The sequence below is a fragment of the Montipora foliosa genome, chromosome 4, assembly GCF_036669935.1.
Source record: "Montipora foliosa isolate CH-2021 chromosome 4, ASM3666993v2, whole genome shotgun sequence".
NCBI classification, from domain to species: domain Eukaryota; kingdom Metazoa; phylum Cnidaria; class Anthozoa; order Scleractinia; family Acroporidae; genus Montipora; species Montipora foliosa.
In genome coordinates, this window is record NC_090872.1 from 9266527 (window position 1) to 9281030 (window position 14504).

Sequence of the window (14504 nt, forward strand, 5' to 3'; positions counted from 1 at the left end):
AAAAGCTTTCCTATTACAAAGAAGGTCCTTTCCGCTTTAGTGAAGATAAAAACCCCGTTCTTTTTTGTTAGAAAAATGTAATTACGTCTTTCATATAGAGTATTTCTTTTCAACACGAGTGATTAAACGAAAGGATAGATTTTGAAATGTGCACCAAGTTTTTCCTGACGTTTGCACTATTTCGTAGTGAATGAGTAAGCACATTTGAAACAAGGTTATGGAGAAAAGAATTATATAATATTAAAACATGGCGTTTTCTTATTTAGAAGTGCGGTGGGTAAGTAGTGAGGCGAAGAGGTTGATCAGTCGGCATACATTCCCAGGTTCTTATTTTTTGTCCAGACATTGGGTTGTGATTTGTAAAAAAAACAATATGTTCGTTTGCCATAACTCCTATCAATGTCTCATAGCAAACTAGGAATTTACAATCAATTACAATGCACAAGTGAGTGGGATGATTATTATTTTCAAGACAGGGAAAAGCAGTTGATGGGAACGATTTGCACGGACTAGACTGAAATAGAGTCAACTAAGTTCAAGTTGGTCTTCCAACGCCAGTTTTACCAAAGCGATCATTTCTTTAGATATTTTATAATATAAGTGGTTTACAACCAATCTCTTAAGACAGAGACAACAATGATGCAATGTACAATTTCTGGTGGAAGAACAAAAGGAGGAAATGAGAGATCTTTTGTTTTCATCCACCAACATGGCGGCGATGACGTCACGTGAAAACCATCTAAATTAAATTACAAGTTCCTGTTCAGCGTATGAAATGAGCCAATATCTTTTGAGGCTGTTTATATTGAATTCTTCCGATGTTTACTAGGGTTTGCACCAGGAATGGTGTCTACATAAGACTGTTTTTCGTTTTATGACAAGACTTTGATTTTCCAAAGCAGTTTTCCTTCCGGCATAATTTTTTTTACCCGATTCCCGAAAGCATCTCGCTCAATATTTTATTTGTTATCCTCCCACGTATTTGCAGTGAGCTATTTAATTTCGATCCACGTGCAAAATTGAGAAATATATTCCTGATGCACGAAGTCCACGTGCAGATGACAAAAGAAATGCTGATTTGAAAAGCTAGCGCCATTCAATGCGAGGCTCATTTAACCCTATTGTCGAACACTTTTTTCCTTGTTCCGAAAAAAAAAAAAACTCCTGAAAAACCGTTCGTTACAACCAATACGCTATCTTTTCCAAACGACAACTCGGTGAGAGGTTTGTTGAGGATCAAAGCAAAATCACCAGTTTGAAGGCCTGTTAATTAGTCTTCCCAGAAAACAAACGCGGAAATATCTTTTCATTACTCAGGGATAATAAGCCGTTGTTAATAGCGGATCGGTTCACTACATTTTCAAGTGCTTACAATTATCTTGACGCACTCGGGAATGGTTCTTGCGTGGTATGATGTGATGTTTGTCTCCAAGGAATTTTAAAGTTTTTCTTTAAGACACCTTTCCATCTACATGTCATTAAGCGAGCTGAGGATGCTTAAAATAGGTGTTTATCCCTTTATTATTTCTTCAAAACAGCTTAGTCATTATGAGCCGGGAAATTCCATACAGCCTGCAAATGGTATATAAACTTTCTCAGGTCTCAGACGAAGTAGGAAAGTGATCCAGCGCATTGATTTTACACAAGTAACAAGCAAGCATGGTAGGTTCAATTCAAGATTACGTTCCTTCAAGTTAAATAAACCCCAAAAAAGCGTAAAAATGTTTTTTTTCTTTTTCTTTTTCACTAGGATTTCAAAGCGTCTCTTTTGTGCTTTGCTTTGTTTGTTGTCGCCGCATCGGGAGGCCCAGTTTGTAAATGTGGACCAGAAAACAACAAGGTAAAAATGATTTTCAGTTTTTCTAAATTTCAGTGGATGCTTTTGTAGCTGCACCTTTGTTAACTTGCTGAGACAAGTGGAAGGAAAGAAGGAACGTTTCATAAAACCTGAGAAGAAACGACACTTTTCCATTAACTGTTCTTCAACAAATAGTGCGGGGCCTGGTGTTTTTTAAAATTGTTTAACGCTAATCCCAGATGAAAAGTTAACCAAGGAGTTTATTTCTATACTCCCAAATGTTGCTCAACGCTGATGTTTGGCAAAATTGTACATTAGAGGAAGTCAACCTTCACCCAAAAGTTGAAACTGGATGATAACGGAGTCCAGTTGGACTGCTGGAAAACAGCTTCTTCTTCTGTTGCCAGAAGAGGTTTATAAAAGGAGTAACTTTTAAACCAGCTCCTTCAAAGATACCTGTAAAGTTATAACTTAATTCATGATCTACTTCAACGTTGGTCTTCTGCAGTTCAGCACGCATCTCATCAAGTTTTCACTCAAGTTGTGCGCAACCTAGCCCCTGTCCTCGTAATGTTAGTTTAATTAATTCTTTCAGATTTTGTTTTTGAGACAGGTGCTTTTACATGTGCAAGTGTTGCTAATCTCTTCTCTTTTGCTTTACTTGCATTATTCACATACCCCAAATACTCAGGACAAGCAGCACATGATATTCTGGTTGTTCTTTATAACACTTCGTTCATAGTCTAGATATAGGAGATGATCTTCTAGTAAAAAACATCCAAACACTTTCACGGTAAAGCCTAGGCAATCATCCACAACGATTTCCATCCCTGGGGCTCTAGCATTTTCTTTAACACAATCCTTTATGAGTGAGAGCACTCTACAGTTCCAGGCACTACAGCTTTTAAGACCATTGACTCGCCTACTCAACTCCGTGAAATCCTAGCAATCTGTTTTTGGAGGCTCTTCCTATTCTTGAACAACAGTTCCGCAAGGTCGACGGGCTGTCTCCTTGCTTTCATGACTTCTGCTCGGCATGTTGAGCTTTGGAAGGGCACCAAATCGTGACTTTTGCCTTGTCAATTTCTCTGTATAAACTGCAGTAGACAACCACAAAAACATCATTTAGCTAAAATATAGACTTAGACTGTAAAACGAACGAATTAAACGGTAGTCCAAATATAATTCAATCGATCTTTGAAACCGGCACCCGACACGCAGAATGCAAAGTTAACACAAGTTATGAACTGTGAACGAAATACTATAATTGGTTCTACTACCCGCATATTTCTATGTCCTCGGGATCAAAATGCTTCTCTCAGGTGAATACTCTATCATTTGCAATTATAAACCGCCTAAAATCTTGGTTTATCATTCTTGTCTTTGTGATCTCATTGAGCCAATCGTCCCTTCATTTCACGTGCTCTTCGTTCTTCGCCGATGGCAGCTTCCACATTGCATTGCCCTTCGTCCTTCTGCACGATCCACAGCCCCAAACTGCACACGTTTCACACGGCATGACTATTTATGAACTATTTCTTAATAACGATCGATATTAACTTTGATGTCAATCGGAACTACTCTGGTTTTGCCTCTCATGTGTGTGCGCGCAGGCTGAACGTCACGTGACGAAGCCAACACGCTACAGTGAAGTTTGCCGGCTTTCATAACCAGTCCCCTACACTAACTCTGTTAAGTTAGAGTGGTGTGTTCAAATCCCAGTTAAGGAGTATTGATTGCTAGATGTATGGAAATTGTTAAAGAAAATATCAAACCAGACATAAAATGAACGCACTATGCAGACCTTATAAAAGTTAACTAACCGTTAACTGCTTCATTCCTAAGACAGTTCTTGGACTTAATCAATATCCTTTAAATCTGTGCTTTGATTCTGCCTGGGATATCATAGATTTTGGTAAATATCAAAATATCATGTTAAAAACTGCCTTTGAAAATATCAAAGATGTTCATAAGCATCAAATTATCATGATAATAAAATTTTTATCTAAATACCAAAACTGTAGTTTGGAATATCATAGGTTTCTATAAATATCAATAATATCAAACAATCGAAGCTAGTCAATAATAGTAAATATATAATAATAATAATAATAATAATAATAATAATAATAATAATAATAGTCAACCATCGGGAAAGGATAATGAGTACCATCGAGATGAGCTGTCCGTGGGTCGCGAATCGTGGCAAGAGAGATGAAGAGAAAACACTAAAGTATGGACCGCTTCGATGGGAGCTGAAAGCACAGTACAAGGGTTATAAGATCAACCAATACTATTTGATCATAGATGTGCTGGGAGGCTGGAGTGTGGAGATGGAAAGATCCGTTAGGGTGCTCCTAAGTTCTAGGTGCAGAGAAATGTTAAGGCTAATGCAGAGATCGGTCATTCAAGAACGCTCCACATCGCTCGGACATTCAAGGTTGCTGCCTAATTGACTGCCTAAAGACAGTAGTAACCAGTTTGCAGTCTTTCTAGCAAATGTCAGGACGTTGTTTTTAAATCAGTTTTTTTACAGGCATACGAGCCGGGTTTCAATTAACGTTATTAGGTTTCCACTATTTTGCACTTAGTATATCACACAAAGTTATAATCCCTGAAGGAGCATGGGTTACGTTAATAATATTAATAATAGTATTATTATTTAATAATAATAATAATAATAATAATATATATTATATATTATTATTATTATTATTATTATTTTGATATTTTGCGATATTTTACCTAATGGAGTTAAGAGTTCGTAAGTTTTCTTTCTTTTTAAATGAAAACGCTATGAACAAGACGCCAAGAAGCATTCGCATTTTTGGAGACATGAAACGCAAAACCAGACATCGGATGCGTTTTCGATACCAAAAACTGATTGTAAAAAGCATTTGCGTAAACATTACTTTTCCCCTTATCTTGTGTCAAAGACCAGGGGAAAGGGCCTCAACATTTGCTTCAACATCCATTCGATGTTAAAACGTTTGCTCCCTCCTCCCCCTCCCCTCCCCCCTCACTTTCAAGCGTGTTGAAAAATGTGGCAACGATCTCGTGGATATACACACCAACTATAACTCTAAAAAAAGAACCATTCTAAATCAGTTTCTAGACCTAAATATTGCTATAGCAATAAGATAAACGAAAGTTTAGACCTAATCACTGAAATGGGCACTTAGACTCACTCTTTTTTGTCATTTTTGAAGCACTACTTTGAGAATTTTCAAGCGCAATCAGTAAGAATTCACTTGAAAACCCAAACTGAAAATTGCACAGAAAAAAAAAACAAATTCCAAGCTTCCTATGGTTTTCCTTGCAGGATTCAGTTTCGGAATACACGGTTAAAGTTCACAATGGAAGGGAAGAAGTCGACGAAAAGATTACAATCGACGCCGAAAACGAAACAGAGACCCTCTACATCAAAGACGACGGCGCCCCCGGAGAAGTCTATGCTATATTCGATTTCAAGAGGGTTAGTAGAGCAAGTCCTGAAAAATTCAGAGAGGGAGAGAAGCATCGTCTTTTTTTTTCTCTTTGTATACTTAAAGAAACCTTACGCAACGGCGGTGACTTGTTTTTGATATCTCAGAGTGCCCTTGAACGATGGCTTCCATTTTAATTCAACTTACACGACGTATAATCTACTTCTAGAAACAAGCAAGAGAAGATCCAGAAAAGGCGAGGCAGAGAGTCGAACCTGGATCGATGGCTTCTCATAACAGTTTCCGATATCCATTAAACTAACGAGACCAGCTCTTAGAGGAATTTTTAGAGTATTCAAGTAGTGGTACCCAGCAAAACAATTGAAAGCTAACCGTTTTCAAAGTGGTACTTTTAAAAGCCTAATTACAGTAGATCTACGCCCCTTAGCTCAAAAATGTGTAAAGCCCTAATTCTAGTTACAGCGGTAAGCTTGTCATATTAAGATGGGATATTACATCGTGTAATTGTCATGAGCCAGGCCCCATAGTCCAACAGAATTCTGAGATATGGCAAAAACAAGTCATAGCCTTACCAAACAATGCGGCCGCGTGTTACCCGGGTGACAGCTAATTACGTACGCATGCAATTTGGGGTTTGCATTTCCCGTCTTCTTTATTTCGTTCATAAATCATCATTTTTTCCTTTTCTAATAAGCAAAATGTGAAAATTTTTGTATCTCTAATTGTTCTTAGTAGAAAAAAATTTTGCTGCCGTAAACAGTTAATTTTTATGGTCTCGCTCTAAGCCCTCCACGGGCTCCACATCGTCAGGTTAAGGGTTCTCCCCTGGTGTCGCGTTGCGTAAGGTTTATTTACATACAGGACGGTGACGTCATGGCTCGACCTAGTCCTCACGTGACCACCGCTCGTCCTGTTGCGTAAGTCGAACCAGACAATGTTGCTCATGATGTCATGAAAACCTCAAATGATGTCTGGAATTTGAGATATTTGCATTCAATTGTTGTCGAGAAGAGGACAGGTAAGAAATGTTCCGAAAGCAAGATTTTTACTCATTAAACATGGTAATTTGAGGCGTAGACAGTCTACGCAACAAAATACTAAAAAAATCTAACTATTTCATCATCTTTTTCTTAACGCAGAACTTGTCTTTGTACCAAATCTCTCACCCCAACGTTTGCTTTCTGAGCAACTCAACCGGCAGCCAACCCAAGCCTGCCGACTTCATCAAACTACTTAAATCGGTGAGTGCAGACTGGTTCAATCAAGAAAACATAAATCTCCCTGTTTATCTCTTGATGAGAGCATGTGCATACATATTGCTAAGGAAACAAACAAACAAACAAACAAAAAAAAAAACGGCAGCCATATTGGGGTTTTCAAGTCGAATCTCTTAATATGTATGAAATGGAAACTTGTCGCCCAAAATTAGACCAGGACCTTCAACGTCCCAAGGGTTGTGAGACGGGTCCTAAGGTTTAAAGTCTTTATTCGAAAAGAGTTGAAAGCAAAACCATTTCTGGGTGTAATTACAAAGGCAGCACTTTCTCGTCAGTTATTTAAAGATCCTCAGACAGCGATTACACGAACGCGGTTTCATTTGTAACCGCATCCGCGGTTACGCCTTCTGTTGACAAAACACCGCTCGAGACCGTTGGCGAAACCGGGTTGATTTGAAAACGTTGCTAAAGGAAGAGATTTTTTAAAACGATACGGTTTCATCTGTTGTGTTAGCTGTGTAGCAAACGTTTCTGTTCGACGGAAGAGCTTCGAAACGATTTTTCGCAAACTGGCCGCGCGAAAGTTGGGGCAAGAGACTGAGGGAACGCTTGCAAGAAGACCCCCTATTTTTGAAAAACGCCAACCTTTTTAATGGTTGACTTGACACACGCTGATTGACGTTTTATTAACAAATTAGCCAATAACAGATAACTACGTAAACACATGTTGACTTCTGTCAAAACAAACCGAGGCACCGAGGAAACACCGAGCGATCAATGCAGAATTTGCCAGTGTGCATTTTAAAGTTAAATTGGTAACGGCAGCTTCTCAGCCGGGTACGACTGTTTCTTCCGAGAATTTGTCTAAACCATCGAAAACAAAAGAAACTTACGGACAAATTCTAGCAGATATTTGAAGAGCGGTTGGAATAGAAGTTGCGAAAACAACAGCCAATTTTCAGAACGTGTAAGCAATCCGTGCGCTCGTAAACTACGAAATTTAGCAACATAACTCGTACAGTCGTTGAATGCAAAACTCCACCAAAGCTGACCGTGAAACCATTCAAGAGGTTTTAGTTTAAAACTAGCGATGATTTCAGCGCGACTTGCTGGCTATTTCTTGGTGCAGAGTGGTTGACGAAATGAATCGTACCATATCTCCTGGAAATTACAGGAAAACCTCCTCGCTAGTTCATGCTAGTTTGATAATCCACAGTACGTTTTTGGTCAAATCGTCACGAAATCATAGATGAAATAGCTAGTGAAAGTGCTTTAAAAAATCGCATGACTGTACAAAGGAGCTGCTTTCTTCTCACAATAAGAGAAAATTTTACTGGGGAGCTGCGTCATTGTCTTCATCTTGTCTCAATCCATGATATAGGGACTCAACCTTACATTAGGCAAGGTAAGCAGAACATTTGACGAATACAGTTTATTTCCTTGATCCTGAAACATATGGATTCTGATAGTTCGCAGGCATTTTATCAATTCATCCTGTGTACATATAAAGTGTCTTTTTCAAGCGAACGATAACGAATCTTTTGCGGCTTAGTGAATTATGGAAACGATTTGTCCATAGCGGCTTAAGCTGACGCGTAAATAATATTGAATTTCCCTTGATGGATATCGTCAAAGCAGTCCAGATCTCCATTTAAATCACAGGCTGTCATTCCCAGGGAATTTACCTCAACCAGTTGCTTGTGGAACGATCGCGTATGATGCTTTGAGATGGAGAAATCACGATGATACTCAAGAAGCCTGTTCTTCGTTTCTTTTATTTCCGAATTTCGAACTCCGCACATTATGACAAACACCTGAAAAATTAAGCTTTTTCCGAATCCTTTTGGCAAAACGGTCATTACATCTATACAGTTAAAAAGATGGCGCATTGACAGTTCTTATTCCTTTTCAATGCGACCTGTCGACGATGTAAAATGGAACAACGAATCGAAACGAAATTTCTTCTCCTTTCTGAAGAAATTTAAAGTCACACCACAACTGAATTATAGAGCGCATAGCACTTATCTTCATATTATGAAATTACACAAAATCTTTTCTTTCCATATTATGAAATTTCGTTTCATATTATGACATTCCACAAAATGTTTTCGCTCCACTTAAAAGTTAAAAGTTGAGGCACTAAAAAGTGCCTGTCATAGCCCTGTAGTTGATCCTGTTCTTCGACACCAAGGAAAAAACATCTTTTTGTTTTCCACAGGGAAAAAAAACAAAACGTTTGTTTTTCACTTAAAATAATTTTTTGACACAACGATCTCTTTGGTGATCCACCTTCCCACACGCTTGCCGTGGGAGAACGGCTGTGCTGTTCCCAATCCAGCTTACCACACTTGTTTTGTGGAGCTGCCACTTAAAGGGGCGCCTGAAAGACCTCCTTGTATAGTGGCTATGTTATGTTGATAAGGCATAATTAGGCCTTACAAAGCCGAAGCTGCCCGGGTGAAATGGTTGTGCGCATGCGGGATATGTTGGCCACAATTGGTTGGTGTTATGGTGCGTCACTTTACTAAATTTTGTTTTTTTCTAGGGTTCAACCGAGCCGAAAGAGGCTGAGCGAACGAATGAGTATTCTCTTGTTAGAGAAGTTCATGATCGTTCATTTCTGAGCGATGAGATGGCCATCATGTGCGCTAAGCAGCGTATCTTTTACATCAAGCCTGTGGATGTTCAAAAGAAAACAAATAAAAAACGTAAGTTCAGAAATGTACGGTCAATTATTCACTTCAAGACAGCATATCACTCTTGGATGAGGCGGTTTATGATTTTGACAATTATGCACTACGATGAGGTTAATATTATCCAAAGAGCAAAAGGCCCGAGTCCAGCGTAAATATTTTTAATGCACCTTAGTGAATGGCTTGAACATGTATTACGCGCGGATATTTTGCGAGGTACGTATTTCCGAGCCCCGAAGGTATCGATTGCATAACAAAGCACGTGTGAATGACAAAAACAACGCAGACGAAACCATTTAAATTTTCTTTATCTTGATTGGAAAACAAAATGAAGAGTGACAAGCGATTTCAAGCTAAATTCTCGGCTTTGCATTGTATTGCAAACATTTTCTTTTACTGAAAAACTCCCCTTTCGTCGGTAATGGCTCTGTTCTAAACAGGTCAAACTGAGACACTACAGTGTATTCCATACCTCTTAAGCCGCCATTACACGTTGAAACTCGCACTCAAACGTTTGTGCAAAGGCATCAGCAGGCGTTGCACAGTGTAAATAGTTTCGTGAAACTATTTTGAAGTTCTGTTTCTGTTTCACGAAAAGAAGATCGAACCGCTTTCTACTTCTGCAACAGTTGCAACGATCGCAGTAGTGATAAAAACAAGAGTTCCACCATGTAACTCCCGCTAGACCCTGTAACGTTCGATCTTGTTACGCTACGCTATGTAAGCCAATCAGAAACCGGCCAAGGCCATGGAACTCAGTATTCAACTTGTTTTGCGGGAATCTGGTAACAACATTTCGAGATAAGTTTCAATGTTCGCGAACATATTTCGACCTTTTATGTAACACGGTGCATATTTCCCTTGACGCTGAGATGACTTTGATTTGATTGGCTATTTTAACAGTGGGCGTGCTGAACCAAGGGAGATAGAGCGTTTTCACTCACGTGACCAGCAGCTATATTGGATTACCAAAACAAAAGAAAGTATTTCCATAAAAATAGAGTTCAATTCCCGGAGGATTAGTTTGGTACACCATCATGGCCGACATTTCTTTGTTTTGGAACACCAACATGGCCGCCGTGACGTCATGTGAAAACGCTCTATTGGCGTTTACAACAGTGGGCGTTTATGAATCTTCCAAGGGAGCGTTCTATGAATAAATCTACTCGGGAAAGGGTTTACTCCTGGGGAAAGTATATGGGAGATAGAGGTTCCCCTTGATGAGCTCCTGCTACTGTTCGTTTCTATGCTTGAAACATTTAAGTTGCTTTGCTCAACTTTTTTGTCAGCTTTCAAATGCGCCTGCCCAGTTCTTGGACGACTTAAACGTCTTGGTCGTCTCTCAGGCATTCAATGGCATAGAAGAGGTCATCCACTGATAGTTCGTAAACCTTGACTTAGATTTGAATATCCAGAATGGTTGACCTTTTTTTTAATTTTAAAGATTTCCATCGGATCGAGTAATTTATTCAACAGGTCGTTTGAATCAGCACTTGTTAAGTTTTCACCGCAAGCGATTCCCTTTACTCGGCGGTTAGTGACAAGGTTGTGTGAATATTCTCCATACCTGCTTTCATGGTCTCTCCACATACTTACAGATTGATTGTTGTTTATTTCATAGGGAGAAAAAGGGATTATTGTGTCATCATAATAACCGATTGCTGTATCACAATCATCTGTTATCATGAACCGGTAGTCAGCCCTAGGCTGGTCTTCTGATGTTATAACGTATTAGTTGAATAACTTTTAGTGAGTAGCATTTGACTGAAAGTGTTAAATAAAGCCATGAAGGATTTTAATGAGAGCGTGTGTACACTTTTCTGACAGTTAAGGGACATCGGCGCCTACTCCGCGTTCAATTTTCAAACGACAAGGCTAGCGAAACCAATGTCACAAAAATCCTTCTGATAAGTTGTGTTTAAAATAAATGTTCAATGATTGAAGAATTTATTTACCGTAAATATCACAAAGTCTCATGGTGGTTTACCATTCTTTCTCAAGGGTGAGATATGACGTCAACTTGTAAAGGCGCCTCTAGCATCCGCTATGAGTCCTTATTGGATCTCGCCCCCACCCACCCGATCCACGCATGCATGCGAAAGGAAGACAGACCACAACACTTGGGATTCCCCTCCCCCTTCCCCCACCTCGTCACAAATAGTGTGTGGGTACTTCGTTATAATCAAGCTAAGTGATGACTTTTCTTCAAAGAATTTCAAGCCTTGTTTCAGTATTGCTGACCGAGGAAATCCAGGTTCTGGTGCAACTACGAATTCGACTTTCTTCTTTTACGCATGCCCTAAAACGCCTGCCCTCAATACCCGAGCCTCGTATTTATTCCTCAATATAAAGTTGTCTTATAAGTGATGGTCGTACACCAATCTAAATACTCCTAGTTAAATGTTACTTTTTTCCAACGTGGTTTCGCTCAGTGGAAATACTCCCCGCAGACACATACAAGGCAAGGCAAGAGGCAAATCGTACACGAGCCGCTATGCTTATAGGGACATAGGTCAACCCGGTTTCCATGCCATTGAGCGACTGAGAGTATTGGTATTGCCTCTCCCTCATTGTTAGGATACCCCAGCGTTATGTCATTGTTACCCATTTCTACACCTGGGTGGACTGAGTCACAATCGCGCAAAGTTTCTTTTCCAAGGAACGACTTCGTGATAGAACACGGCTTCGAACCAGCGGGAATACGACGCGCTGGCCACTACATCACCTTGCCTCTAAAGTACACATATGGGACACGTAAAAGGCCAAGAAGGTGAAAAAATAATTACCAAGACCTTCCGCGAAGAAGCCTAAACGGCTTCGCTTTTGACAATTATGTCGTTAAAGTGAACCTCCTCTCTAATACAGAATAAATATAAACCGGATCAAATATGGTTTTCGAGCAAGTCGATTGAAATTTTTTTTTTTTTAAACAAGACGCCTAGGGGCGTTTCCGTGGGATTCACAAATAGTTAATACAAATTGTCCAGTTATAGCAAGCCACCATGCTTAGTTGGAGCGAAAAAAAAAAAGGAAATTTTTGGAAAATGGTGAAAGTTTACCAGACAGATGAGTCTGTAACTTTACAGCGGTTATCAGTCACACCCGCCGCTCAACAGTTTTTTTTTGTTGTTGTCATTTTTCAAAACTAAATTTGGGTGGACTTCAATCAAATGTTTCCATGACAATATAGTCCTGTTCACTTGGTGGCAGTCGAATTCGTCATGGAAACATTTAATTGACGTCCACCCAAATTCAGTTTCGAAAAATGAAAAAACGTCGTTGAAGGGCGCGTGTGACTGGTAAATGCTGTAAAAGTAGCTGCTATTTTTGTATAAAAGAGAAATAAAGGTGATCTATTAATTGCTGCAGCAGTGAGTGAGCCTATAAAGCGATCTCTAATCGGGAGAACACGTTTTTTCTTCGTAAGGGATTGTGGTCAAAGGCGCAAGGAATTGTGGTTATGCACCAATGGAGGAATTAAGATGAGCGATGTGATCTTGTTACACCGAAGTGCTCTGTTTTTCATTTCGCTTCTCGTATCCTCAAATTATTGGTAGTTCCACTGTTACGCAACAAAAAATAATTCCAATCGTTCCATTAAAAAGGCCAAGAGCTTGGAATGTTGTAGGTAACATATCTTCTAACCACCTCTCCTTTCTCTGGTTTGCGGTACATCGTTTCTGAGTTATTTGTGGAAGCGTTTCACGCAACTTTATATGAAGACGCCATGTACGTGGTCTACCAATATTGGGGCCGGCAATCAACGAAAACATCTCGAGTTCACTTTGAAACTCTCAAACTGCTGAGATTCAAATGGATTGAAATTTTTTCGACCAAATAGTTTTGAACCATGGTGTCACGGAAGGTGACAATTCACAAAATCAAAATGCCGTATTTTCAAAAAGAAAGACGTCACGGAACTGGAAACTTCAAGAGAGATTTATTTCTAGGTCGTCTTCTACCTCCTCTAGATACAAATTCGGAAGACCTTGCTATTTTAATTTTAGAATTTTTTGATGACGTCACTGAGAAAACATCTATTGTTTTCTTTGTGCTCTTGCGTGGGGTCCAGAAGGAGGTCCAGTGGGGGTCCACATTTGGTACCGTCCCCGTTGAAAACCTATTAAAATCTCCCTTCAATTCCACGCACGAACCGTCGTTAAATTACCGCACGCACGAACATCTCCCTTTCCCTCGGCAGCATTTTTACCATTCATTTAAACTAGTTGATACAGTGAAGTTGAGGCTTTAAACCTTTGCAAAAATCGTGGACGATAAGTCTTGCAGAGCGTTGGATCAAAGAAGATCGTGATCAGTCAAAATTCATATAAAAATATTTATGAAGGTCAAGTAGACTACTGCACAACTGACAAGACAACGCATTGTTTTATTCATAAAGCAAGCTAACAAAATCCGTACCATGCATAGTTCGAGCATTAAAATAGAATTTTTGGTCCTATGTTTTCGGCAGTTTAAAATCAGAAAAGAACCAATTCACCGTTGATGTTGAAAAAAGTGTATGCCAGGCAAAACAAGTTGCATCTCGGTAGCCTGAAAGTTAACTGACAAAATAATTTGCCTATGTTTAAATTAACAAATACACCAATACATAACTAACGTTTCATGTTTAACCGGAGATTTATGTTCGAAGGTGTAATAGCTGTTGAGTTTTATTCCTCAGTTATCGAGTTCCATAAGTATAAAACTTAAGAATGGATTGCTTTAAAATCAGGAAAGAACCAATTCACCGTTGCTGTTGAGAAAAGTGTATGCCAGGCAAAACAAGTTATAGGAAAGGTTACGTTTATACAAACGTTGGCCGTGTAGCACTTATATTTTAAACAGAGTAAACTGAATAGTGTGTAGTGTGAAGTGCTAGATTTCAATCCCATATGAACCATGTGAGCGTTAGCCCTACGGATGGAGATGGTTCAATTCCCACCCTGGTCAGAGTTTTTCTCTGTCCTTGTGTGGGCCCATTTCCATCCGTAGGGCTAACGCTCACATGGTTCATATGGGATTGAAATCTAGCACTTCACACTACACTCTATTCAGTTAACTCTGTTTAAAACAAGTTATATCTTGGTAGCCTGAAAGTTAACTGACAAAATAATTTGCCTGTGTTTAAATTAACAAATACACCAATACATCACTAACGTTTCATGTTTAACCGGAGAATTAGGGAAGCAGATGTTCGAAGGTGTGATAGCTGTTGAGTTTTATTCCTCAGTTATCGAGTTCCATAAGTATAAAACTTAAAAATGGATTGCTTTAAAATCAGAAAAGAACCAATTCACCGTTGCTGTTGAGAAAAGTGTATGCCAGGCAAAACAAGTTGCATCTCGGTAGT

At 39.2% G+C, this 14504-nt stretch overlaps 1 protein-coding gene across 1 annotated transcript; it reads left to right on the forward strand.

Annotated features, from left to right (window-relative positions):
- The first annotated feature begins 1453 nt into the window (after positions 1–1453).
- On the forward strand, positions 1454–10995 carry LOC137998935 (uncharacterized). The gene is made up of 6 exons (XM_068844776.1): positions 1454–1662; positions 1751–1840; positions 5121–5273; positions 6384–6485; positions 9007–9169; positions 10776–10995. Exons 1-6 carry the CDS (start codon positions 1660–1662, stop codon positions 10871–10873), a joined length of 609 nt encoding a protein of 202 aa, XP_068700877.1. The 5' UTR covers positions 1454–1659; the 3' UTR covers positions 10874–10995.
- The last annotated feature ends 3509 nt before the right edge of the window (positions 10996–14504 follow it).